Source organism: Pteropus alecto, unplaced genomic scaffold (genome assembly GCF_000325575.1).
Source record: "Pteropus alecto unplaced genomic scaffold, ASM32557v1 scaffold87, whole genome shotgun sequence".
In the NCBI taxonomy this organism is placed as follows: Eukaryota; Metazoa; Chordata; class Mammalia; order Chiroptera; family Pteropodidae; genus Pteropus; species Pteropus alecto.
Window position 1 is genome coordinate 10687102 of NW_006443225.1, and position 12426 is coordinate 10699527.

A 12426-nucleotide genomic window follows, 5' to 3' on the forward strand; every position below is an offset into this window, starting at 1 on the left:
GTAAGCATTTTGTCAGTTTAAATGTGTTTTTTGACTGTCATTTACATTTTAAAACTTCTTTATGGAAATTGTTGAACACCTACAGAAACAGAGACTAGTGCAAATATAGCAAATAATATAATGTACCATCCAGCTTCAGCAATTACATGGCAATTCTTCTTTCATCTCTGTCCCTAGCCAGCCCACTGTAATTTTGAAGCAGACTTATACATCATATCATTTCATCTGTAAATGTTTTCGTATCATACACACACAATACCATCATGACACCTAAAACGAATGATAATGTCTTTATGTAAAATAACCAGTCAGTGTTTGTGTGACTGGTTGATAAGTCTGTCAAGTGTCTTTTAATTCCTAGATTTCCCCCTCCATCTCTCTTATCTTTTCTTTACAGATATTTTGTTGAATAAACAGTGATATTTGTCTGCAGACTTTTCAGTCTGGATTTTGCTGATAGCATGCTCATGGTGTAGAGTGATTAATACGTTCTTCTATTCTATTTCCTGTCCGTTGGTAGTTAGATATATAGTTTCTGTGTGTGTGTATGTGGCTCTCTGACCTGAAGCTTACAATAAAAATAAGCATTAACCCATTTTTATGACTTTACTGCTCTAAATTTAAGTTCTTCAGGGCCAATTTCTTCATTCTCTGGGGATAAGCAAATCTGATAAATGTATTAGAATAATAATAGAGAGAAGGCTAAAGTAGAGGATATTGAAAGCAAAATTAGCCAGCTTTCATAGAAAACAATTGTCAATTTATTCATAGAACACAAAGGTCACCTCTCCCTTGAGGTAATGAATGGTAATATGGATTCATAACGTACACACCAGATTCTAGTCTAAGCATTTAACATAATTGATTTCTTTTAAGCCTCTCAACATGCCTATAAGATAAGTACTAAAATTTTACAGGCAAGAAAACAGAGGCACAGAGATGTTAAGTAGCTTGTCCAAGCCTATATTGGGACAATATTAGGATGATTAGACAGTCTGGTATTTTATTGTATAATTTACTATTGCACATTTGATCATGATGTATTTAAAAGTATGTCTTATGATGGATTTTCTTGTTAATCAGATTGTATTTTGTTTTTTTTTTTTAACTTTAAAAATTAAGTTTATTGGGGTAACATTGGTTAATACAATTATATAATTTTCAGATGTGCATTATAATTTGACATCTGTATATTCTACTGTGTGTTTACCACCCAAAGTCCAGTTTCCTTCAGCTAGATCGTATTTTGTTTTGGTGCATGCATAACTAGAAGACTTATAAAATTAAGTTCATATAATGTTATTTTTTAAAATTCTAGTTAAAGAAACAGTTTCCTGCTATGGCCCTGAAGATTCCTGCCAAGCGAATATTTGGTGATAATTTTGATCCAGGTAAGCAATAACTTCATAGATGAGCCATAAGTGATGGCTGAAGTTTGAAGATGAAATTCACATATTTTTTGTATTGTACAGTGGCACAAAACTCTACAAAGCTAATTGATCTATCTCATGCTCTATGAAAATAATGCCTCAGGAACGTGCTTGTTGTGTACTAGGCATTGTTTTAAAGACATTACATGTTTTAATTCAATCTGCACAACAACCCTTTGAGTTAGGTATTATTATTATTATCATCTCTATTTTAGGATAAGGAAACTAAAGTACAGTTAGGTTAATTAATTTGACCAGGGTCACAACAGCTAGTAAATGTCAGATTTGGAAGTTAAATTTAAGCAGTCTGGCTTCAGATAACTTTATCGATCATTAGGGATAATTTGGGGTGCTTTTCTAATCCTGAAAGACATTCTTTGTTACCTTGAGAAACATTTATTAAACATATACTCTGTACACAGCACCCTGCAACCCTCTGAATGGAGTACCAAGAAAATGTTCTATTGCTCATCCTTGGGAAGCATAATGACACAAAGGATCTCAGGAGCCTGGAGCCTGTATGTCTGAAGCCTCAAGCCTGGAACTTTTCACTAGAATCCAAGAAAGCAGTCTAGGTCACAAATAACTACTTATAGACAGAAATCTCCTTATCCACCAGAAATCCTATCAGAAAAGTCATCTGTCTGTGCCACAGGTGAATCCCAACAAGCCAGAGTGCTCTCCCTCCACTCCATCCTACCTCCTCAACTAATGTGCTTGTAGCTGTGTAACCCATTAAAACTGTGATTCCTTACATGCCTGCTTTCTTGGTCAAATTGCTTATCTCGACTGCTTCCTCTCTATAACCTAAGCTTGTACCATCATTTTCCCTCCCACACTTTTTCACTGGGCCATGTAGAATTCTACCCACAATGAACAAACTTTATCTTTTTCGTATTTCTTTCACATTCTTGCTTTAATTAAAACTTAGTCCCCCCCGCCCCCTCCAGGCTGCTGGATCCCCTGTGGCCCTCTCTTCTTTTACATTGTATTCAGGATTGGTGAGGGTTCTCACTTCCCCTATATACGCAGAATTTTCACTTGAGTTTGTAACTACAAGGTAGCTTCTTTTACCTCTACTGCATTCATGAGGAAACTGGAGAGTTAGCAAGTATAGTTTTTAATGTAAACCTCACATACGCTTTATTGTCTGGTGGCATAAAGAATGCCCTTGGAGTTTTACAAGATACCTTCCTGAAAATTTTCAACAATTTCATAGTCGAACAAGAAAAAAGTTCCAAGTGCATCTAGATCTTAGTGACCAGATATAATTTATATTTGTTCTTTTATATTTATACATTTGAGAAATGGAAATAAACCTACATGACTGGAAACAATCCATAATTTTGGTGACAAACACTGTATGTTAAAACTTTATTGAGTAGAAATCATTTAACAAAACCAAAACTCACTGTTAAGTTGAATGTTGTTGATAGGTTTTTATCAAGACGTTCACCATTTGAGACATTCTCTCAAATCTCCTGCTTTTTCAATTTTTAGAGTATACAATTGCTTCTCAACTTAGGATGGAGTTAATGACCAGATAAACCCATCATAAATAGAAAACATCTGAAGTCGAAAACACATTTAACATAAGTAACCTACTGTAAACATCATAACTTAGCCTAGCCTACCTCAGACAAGCTCAGAACACTTACACTAGCCTGCAGTTGAGCAAAATCATTGCTACCACACCCCAGCATAACAAGGGAATACTGTACTGCATGCCACTAGCCTGGGAAAAGATCAAAATTTAAACTTTGAAGTGTGGTTTCTACTGAGTTCTTAGCATTTTCACACCATTGTAAAGTTGAAAAATGTAAGTCGAACCATTGTATGTCTGAGACCATCTGTATTTCTTAAGAATTAGGGTTTAGGATGATGGATTTTGACCCGACCACAATAAAAATAGTAATAGCTAAAGATTGTGCTGTTTCTGTCTACCAAGCATTTGCCTATAAACTTATGTGCATTGTCTCATTTAATCCTATAACAGGTATAAATATTGTTATCTCCATTTTACAAGTAAGGATTCAAGTCTTAGAAAGGCTCAAGGTCAGTTAACTAGTAAGTAGCAGAAACAGGATATTTGAGTAAAGTTTTCTAATTTCTAGAAACATTTGTGCTTACGCTTCATTGTAAACTGCTGTCGCATGAGCCTCAGTTATCAACAGACAAAACGCTTTGAAGATGCTTGTACAGTGACTTGTTAGGAAAATGATCCAGTGTATTTTTTTAATTAGTATATTTTTTCAGTCACCAATGTCATACTGTTAATTTTCATTTGTTACCTGGTAGTACATGAGGAGTTGGACAAAGAAAATACCTTCCCAGGTTTTTTTAGAACCTAAAATAAGCATTTTTTTGGAGAATTTTCTTTTGGAAGATATGTCATCTGCTTTACTTTAATTCTATAGTCATTGGATTTAAACATTTTAAAACATATATATTTCTAAGTATTTGTTTTTTATTCTATATCAAGAAACATGAATTAAGAAATAGCTTCTTAATCAGACGTCACTATCTTGTACTTACCTCTTCTTATGTAACTGCATTGATGATAATTAAATAGTCTGACATAAATAATCCTAACAGTTTATGTCTCTCTCAACAGATTTTATTAAACAGAGAAGAGCAGGACTGAATGAGTTCATTCAGAACTTAGTCAGGCATCCAGAACTTTACAGCCAGTAAGTGGTTTTCATTGTGTTTTAGAGAGGCACTGAAACCGAAGCTACGAATATTGAATAAGCTACTGACATAGATTTTATATGTTCTGTGGAATGTTACTGTGATATATATCATAGATATGTCTATGACATAGATAATACGATATTTATATTGTATATACATATATGTATATGTGTTTGTAAAATCTTCCTCAAGCATTTTTCCCCTGGTATTCTTAACTGCTCTTCTGACTATCAACTCAAGGCCCAAGTTATTTTCTTTTTCCTTTTGTGCTTGCCTTAGTTTTGTAGATTAAACGTGAAAGGATTTTTCAGAATACACAACTAAATATTTTGCTAATTGTTCGATGTTATATTTATTCATGTATTTAAAAAGCATTTATTAAGTACCTGCTATGTGCATTGGGAATATAAAGAATGTTCATCATCCCTACCTTCCAGAGGCATAGACTTGCAGAGTGAAACAGATATCTCAACAAGCAATTAAAGCTAGGAAAATTTTATAGTAGAGGTGCTAGAAGATAACAGAGGAAAATGTGGCCAGCTCTTCTTGATGAGATGAAGGAGGGCTTCCTGGGACTTAAAGAAAAGTCATTCAAGAAAAAAAAAAAGGCAGGAAATACATTCCAAGGAAAGAGAGCAATATGTGTAACAGAGTCTCCCAGAAGCCCGGATCATTCAGGACACTTAAGCGTGACTGAAACACAGAGCAGGTTTTCAGAAAGGAGATGAGGCTTTGAAGGAGTTGGCCAGGGTCGGGCACATATGCCACACTTCTCGTTCCACCTTGGGCCGTGTTCTCTCCTATCAAGAAGGCCTCCGGTCCTCCACACGGCATTCTAGGCAGCCACTTAACATGAAGGCACTTGCCCAGCCCTGAGTTTGTCTTGTGCTAATGAGTTTAAAATCCTTCCGTAGACCAGCAGCTCATAATGATGGCAAAAGGGTGGGTCCTATCAGAAATTCCGAGGCACATATAGGTAGATCCACGATTTGAGTCGTGTTTTCCGTTTTGAGTCTGATAATTGGGTCATGGGTATTCATTATATTTATTGTGATTTGTAATTTACATATGTGTTACTTTTTTTGTATGTATGAAGTATTCTAAGAAGAAATAAAGAGGGTAAAGTAAAATATCTGGGAAGCTTTTCCGCAGCTCACCTATCTGTGTAAATGTAAGGGTTGTCTTTTCAGAATCACAACACTGAAGGACTGTATTTTTAGCAGTTCTAAAAATTTTTTTTTCTTAAATATAGTTCTTTGCCATTTGTATAGTTTGTTACAGTGGGCTCCTACCATTCTGAGCTGGTCCTCTGATCTCCTTTTTTGAGTTACTTACTATAATTTACCAAATTAGTAAAATATTGGAATCGGACTTCCCATGACCGGGATGGTCTGCCCAGTGTTCCGAGTTGCTCTCAATGCTCCTAAGGACAGAGTCAGGGGTGGTCCAGCAGCTTGTGCCAGCTCTGGGATTAGCCAGTATGCCTTTCCATTCAGGGCCTCCAGCAGATGACAGGGGAGCACGAAATTGGGGACAAACCTTGAACTCAGGGTTCCTGCATCTGATGTATTCCTCATCAAAGAGCCTTTTATTATTTGACTCTTTGCATAATTTGTTTTTAAACCTTATGCCTTTTTCTTAGGACAAATTCTATGTTATCTTCAGCTTAGATCTATCTTTCTAACCTTTCATTTTTTTTCATATGCACTTGAGATTACTTTGAGTTGGAATATTACTGGCTTGTTTGAAATATAATTCATACATTGAGAGCTTAAATTCATTTCCTTCTCTGACAGAGCCTTGCATGGAATAAGTATAGAATATGTAGTGGTAGTGGTTATTATTTCTCCTGATATTTTGAACAGTGTTACTCAGAACCTCTAACACTGTGTGTTAAATTCTAAATATTCATTCTGGATCTAGAAGAATAGTAGTTTAAAGACATTATATTTGGTCTTATATTCAACTAAAAGCAATTTGATTGTTTTAATTTTAACATCCTACATAACATAATACATAATTCTTAAATATATAGCCCAATGGATTTTTACGAACATATGCACTTTGTAACTACCACCATTGGTAATTACCACTGTTCAAGGTAGAGAACTTTTCCAGCACCCCAAAAACAAATAGCCAAGATTTTTTTTTAACTTACTTTTAACTGACATTTTCTTTTTAATAAAAGTGACATTTTGTATTTTCTGGATCTTACCGGTTGCTAACAAACCTTTGTTAATTTTCATATTCTTCATTTGAACATCAAACTATTTATAAAATAGTACAGATTTAAGAGAGCAAGAAGAGAAGCCAATCAGCAAGGATATCTTTTTTTTTTTTAATTATTTTATTTCATTTTTATTTATTTATTTTTTACACCTACAGCACCTGGTCTTCCTAGGTGGTCTCCCATCCAAGTACTAACCAAGCCTGACCCTGCTTAGACCCTGCTTAGCTTCCGAGATCAGATGAGATCAGATGAGATCGGGTGCATTCAGGGTGGCATGACCGCAGACCAGCATGTGTATCTTGAACAACTACTGTGTGCCTATTATTATTACTGTGTTAGGGAAATGCCTTTTGAAAATAGCTTTCCTTCAATAGAGGAGAATTTACTTTTGAAACAACTTTAAGATTGATTTTAAAAATCATTAAAAAACTGGAATGAGATATATTCATATTTCTCTAATATCTGGATAAAAGGTTTTCTGAGCATACTGGCAGCGAATGATGTATTATAAAGTAAAACTGACAGATTTGACTAATAAAAATGTTTGAACCCCCAAAATCACAAGGGAAATTAAAAAGCAAAAATATAGAAAAAATTTTCCATGGTAAAAAATAATAGATAAATATGCTTAATATAGAAAGAGCTCATGTAGATAATACACACTTAAGACACCAAAAGAGAAATAGACAAAGTACATTAATGATTTACAAAAGAGGATACACAGATGGCTGATTAATTACCAAAGAAACTGAACATGTCCTTATCTGAGAAATGCAAATGGAAGCAAAAATGTCTTGTTTTAGCTTTATTGCAGCATATAATATATAGGAAAGAGCACAAATCATGACTATACAGCTTAACAAACTGTGAGAAAGTGAATACATCTAAGATGCCACTTCCCCAACCAAAAAATGGAGCATTACCAGCACCCTGAAGCACCTCGCATGTCATCTCAATCTCTATTCCTTCCCTCCTTCCCAAAGGTGATTACTCCCCTGGTTTTTTGGCAGCACAGGTTAATGTGCCCTGTTTTTGAACGTTATATAAATGAAATCATACAACACATATTCTCTCTCTGGCCATGTGAGAGTCATCTGTGTTGCTGCATAGAGCTGCAGTTTGTTCATTTCCATTGCTATGTAATGTCCCATTTTGTGCCTATACCTCAGTCCACAGCTGATGGACATTTGAGTTGTTTCCATTTTCTGGCTGTAATGAAGAATGTTCCTATTAACATATCTTTTCGTGCACATATGCGAGCATTTCTGTTGTATCTCGGAGTAAACTTCTGGGTTGTAAGCTGTGTATATATATATGTTTAGCCTTAGTGGATAATGCGAGATAGTTTTCCAAAGTGATTGTACCAATTTACACTTCTACCATCAATGTATGAGAACACATTGCTCACGTTACCAACACTTAGTGTTGTTAGTCTTTTCAATTTTAGCCATTCGGGTGAGTGGGTAGTGGTACCTTATTGTTGCTTTAGTTTGTATTTCACTGCTTACTAATGAAATTGAATATCTTCTTTTTAAAATACTGTTTTTCAATTATTAAGTTATCCGAGATGATAATATGAACTTAACATTGCATACTAACCATGGCTGGAGAGAGTCTTTGGGTTGTTCGTAGACTGTAGGAGGGGTATAGTCATTGGTGTGACCTCTCAGGAAATGAGCTTCAACTGTATTTAAAGCCCGAAAATGATTTCTAATTCAGACCAAATATTTTAATTTTCAAAAATCTGTAGAGAAAGTCGTACATGCAGTTCTAGTGTTACGCACAAAGATCGTTAATTTCAACAGCATAGTAGCGAAGTTGGGTAGTTAAATATTAGAAGCCACCTTTATGTCCTAAAGTGAAAGAATCGCTGAATAACTTTCAGTGCATCCATATTATACAACATGTATCTATCAAAAATGATTGTTTACAAAGAGTTTAACTTGGCAAAATGCTTATGATGTAATTTGTAGGTGAAAAACATTAAAATACTTTAAATATAGTATGATCTTAACTGTAGAGAAAAAGATTGAAATGAAATATGCAAAATAAGGAGTAGCTGTCTCTGTGTGCTAAGATTGAAGAAGTTTTTTGAGGTAAAATTCATATAACAAAATTCATCATTTTAATTATTTTAAAGTATGCAAGTTCATTGTGGGTTTTAGTATAGTTACAGTGCTGTACAGCCATCATTGCTATCTTATTCTATCTCCCTAAGTCTAATCTAACATTACTGTCACCCCAAAAAGAAAGTACACTTTCGAATTTCCCCTTTTTTTTACTCTTTGGCAACCATTAGTCTGCTTTCTGTCTTTATGGATTTGCCTATTCCGGACACTTCACATAAGTGGAATCATACAATACGAGACCTTTTCATCTTCCTTTGTTCATTTAGCGTAATGCTTTTGAGTTTCATCCAAGTTGTAATGTGTACCAGTACCTCATTCCTTTTCATAGGTGAATAATATTCCATTGTGTGGATATATACCATATTTTGTTTGTCCCTTCATCATTTGATAGACATTTGGGTTGTTTCCACTTTTGGGCTATTATGAGTAATGCTGCTAGGAACATTTGTGTATGAATTTGTTGTGTGGGCATCTGCTTTTATTTCTCTTGGGTACAGACTTAGCATGGGGTTGCTGGGTTATATGGTAATTCTGTGTTTAACTTTTGGAGGAACTGCCAAACTTTTCCACAGTGGCTGCACCATTTTATATTCTCACCAGCCCCTCCCCCTTTTAAAAATTATTTTCATCTTTCTGAATTTCTTATCACGAATGTATATTATTCGTATTTAATTATTATGAACAATTTTAGAACTCTTGCTTTTGTGACAACATGGATTGACCTTGAGGGGTGTTGTACTACGTGACATAAGTCAGACAAAGATAACTACTGTATGCTCTCATGTATATGTGGAATCTGGAGGGAAAAAAAAACAAAACTCATAGATACAGAGAAAAGATTGATGGTTGCCAGAGGCAGAAATTAATTATATCTCAAGAAAAAAAATAGAACAATTCAGGAGGAGGTACCTCAGATATAGAGACTTAATCATTCTTCAGGAATGTCACTAGTCCATTCACGGCCTCTCTTTTAGTCCATTTTTTTCTCTTGTTCTTTGATCTTCATACCCATTTCTTCATTCCCACTGTCGATACCCACTTTAATATGTTTGTTATTTGTCTATGGATGTCTGTTTATTGACTGTTGCTTTGTGTCTGTATTTACTGTAAATACATATACGGATCTGTTCTGTAGTTCCTTGTTTCTGATTGCTGGCTGATATTCTCTTCGGGCTGTTCCCATAACTTGCTTACTCATTACCCACGTGGTATAAATGGCTATTTTGCTTCTGATTCACTACTGTAGAGAATGTTTCAGTGATTAGTTACATGTATTTGACTGAATGAACCTGTCTGTGGTTTATTCATAGAACTGGAATTTCTGGGCCCAGGAAAAATGCATACACACTTTCATCAAGTATTGCCAGATTGCTTTTCAGAAAAATTGCCTCATTGTACATTTTTATCAGTAAAACATGAGGGTGTATTTTTTTTCCCTATATCTCTACCATCTTTCGATATTTTATCTTCCTAATTTTTGCCAGTCAGTGGACATAAAGTGGAACCTCATTATTGTTTTAATTTGTATTTCTTGGATTATTAGTGAATTTAGGCATCTTCATCAGTTTCCTTAATTTGGGTTTTCTCTTCTGTGAACTGCCTGTTTATACCTTTGCCCATTTGTTTGTTGGATCCCCTATTTTTGAAAAATTAATTTGCTTATCCTTTTATAATAATGAACATAGAGGGTTTTGTTTGGTTTTATTAATGTAAATGCTACTATAGTTATTTTTATTTTCATTTTAAAAGGGAGAAAAGCTATAGAATGCTTTCAAAGTCATAATAAAGTTAATTTTTGTTTTTAGTCCAGATGTCAGAGCATTCCTTCAAATGGACAGTCCAAAACATCAGTCAGATCCATCTGAAGATGAGGATGAAAGAAGTACTCAGAAGGTAGTAAGAGGGATTGTATTTTTTTAACAGAAAAAAATACCATTCCCCGAAGATGAAATTATTGGCAATTTAGGACATTTACTTAAAACGAAGTAATTTCATCCTTCGTAGGTTTTCTACTCTGTAGAATACATAAAGACAAATGTGTACACCTCTTATTGATTACCATTTCTTATAAAATTTATAGAATGAGTACTTTTACAATAAAAATTAGTACATGTTTAATTGAAAGAAGTTTTGAAAATAGTAAGAAGAGAAATATTATCCATATTTTCACCAACCAGACCTAGTAATTTTTAACATTTTAGTGATTTTCTTTCTCATCTTCTCGACATATAGGGATTTTTAAATTATCTCATTTTAATTTTATAATTCTGCTCTCTTCACTTTACATCATATTTTTTGGTCACTATATGTCTTCATCATCACTATACTTGAAAAGGATATTTTTAAAAAATAAACTAACATATAAATGTAATGAACTTGTGCCTTAGTATGAAGTTATTTTCTACATTTACTTTAGAAAAATTATGCGGGAAAAGTAGATTACAATAATTTAAGTCAAAAGATTATTAGCAATTTAAATTATAATTACAAATGGGATATAAATATGATAATACCTTTATAATTCAAAATTGATTATTAGTACTTGTTAAATATATACATGAAAATCAGATGTTGGGTTGAAGGGCATTTTTATTTTTATAATGTCTTTTAATTTTGTCATGGTTCTGTTTTTGTAATTTAAAAAATAATATTATGAGTTGGAACATTAATGTCCCACAGCTAAAATTATCATTTGAAAATAGATTTTTTTTTTTTTTTTTTTTGGTGACTACTGGAAAGTAGTCATGTTTCTATGATGCCCCAAGAGGATTCTCAGTTAAGAGAATAGATTTAACTTTCCTATCTGTGATATGGTTGCTCCTGGGACAATGTAAAAGGATATTTTAATTTTATATCTGCGCAGCTTGTCAAAGGAGAAACAACAAACTGGAAAAATATTTGTAACAAATAAGGCCTAAGATGGAATAACATCTATATAAAAATCTCATACAAACGAATTTTTGAAAAGAATAATATTTAAGATCCCAATAGTTAAAAGGAGAAAGAGACCTGAAGAAGTACTCATAGTAAATAAATATGTGGGAAAATGTTCAACCTGATACCAATAGTAAATGAAATTTTTAAATGAGAGTTTTCTTTTCTTTGCCATATTAACAAAAAAGTAAAGTAAATAAAATAATACAGAACCGAGAAGGTAAGGTACAATGGGCACCCTTAGGCATTACTTAATGTTGTTATAATCTTATGCAACTCTTTTGGAAAGCAATTTGGCAATATGTGTCAGACATGAAAATATTCATGTCACTCGGGAGTTGATAAAAAGAAATAATCCTTCATACAGAAAGATGTTCATTTTAATATGATGTATAATGAAGAATTAGAATCAAGTTGCCTATTCATCAAATAGTATTTGTCTCTATATTGTACATTTAAAAATATTTTTGAAGATGATATAGGTTAAGTTTTGACATACAAAAAGAAATCAAGGTATAAAATTTTATACTCATATTTATAGTATGATTATAGTCAGTTTTTGACAGTTATGCAAAAACTGTGAGATTACTGTTAAATATTTACAAAATTATCTGTTGGCAAAGTTATGGATTTTTAATAAAGTCTTCTTCCTAGTACTTTACATATTTTCCAACTACGAGTATATATTTTTGAATGAAAAAGATGAAACTATTCAAAAATATTTCAAAGGATAAAAATCTGTGTATCCATGATATTTCATGTTTTGCTTGCTAATCATGTTGAGCCTACGTAAATTTAGGTCATTTAGTGATTGTCTTGCTTTGATATAGGAGATAGCTGATTTTGAAAGGACCAGACTGAGATTCCTGGGTCTTGGCTCCTGTTCTGCCACTGTTGGCTTTAGATCCAAATTTTGTTTTCTTTTTTTTACTTCATGCATAAAATCTGAAGCTTAGACTAGGGTCTTTTGCAGTATTAATATATGGGTAAAAGGGATTTCTTCAAAAAA

At 33.5% G+C, this 12426-nt stretch overlaps 1 protein-coding gene and 1 pseudogene across 3 annotated transcripts in view; one reads left to right on the forward strand and one right to left on the reverse strand.

Annotated features, from left to right (window-relative positions):
- Positions 1-12426, forward strand: part of SGK3 (serum/glucocorticoid regulated kinase family member 3) — a 58326-nt gene that overhangs the window by 20610 nt on the left and 25290 nt on the right. For 2 of the 3 annotated variants that reach the window (XM_015598673.2, XM_006924011.3), the window contains exons 4-6: positions 1319-1391; positions 4045-4120; positions 10289-10376. In XM_015598673.2, coding sequence (XP_015454159.1) covers positions 1319-1391; positions 4045-4120; positions 10289-10376 — 237 coding nt within the window. Of the gene's footprint in view, positions 1-1318; positions 1392-1852; positions 2086-4044; positions 4121-10288; positions 10377-12426 lie in introns of all 3 variants that reach the window. The other variant, XM_015598677.2, reaches the window with a different exon arrangement.
- LOC112472647 lies at positions 6501-6640 on the reverse strand (annotated as a pseudogene).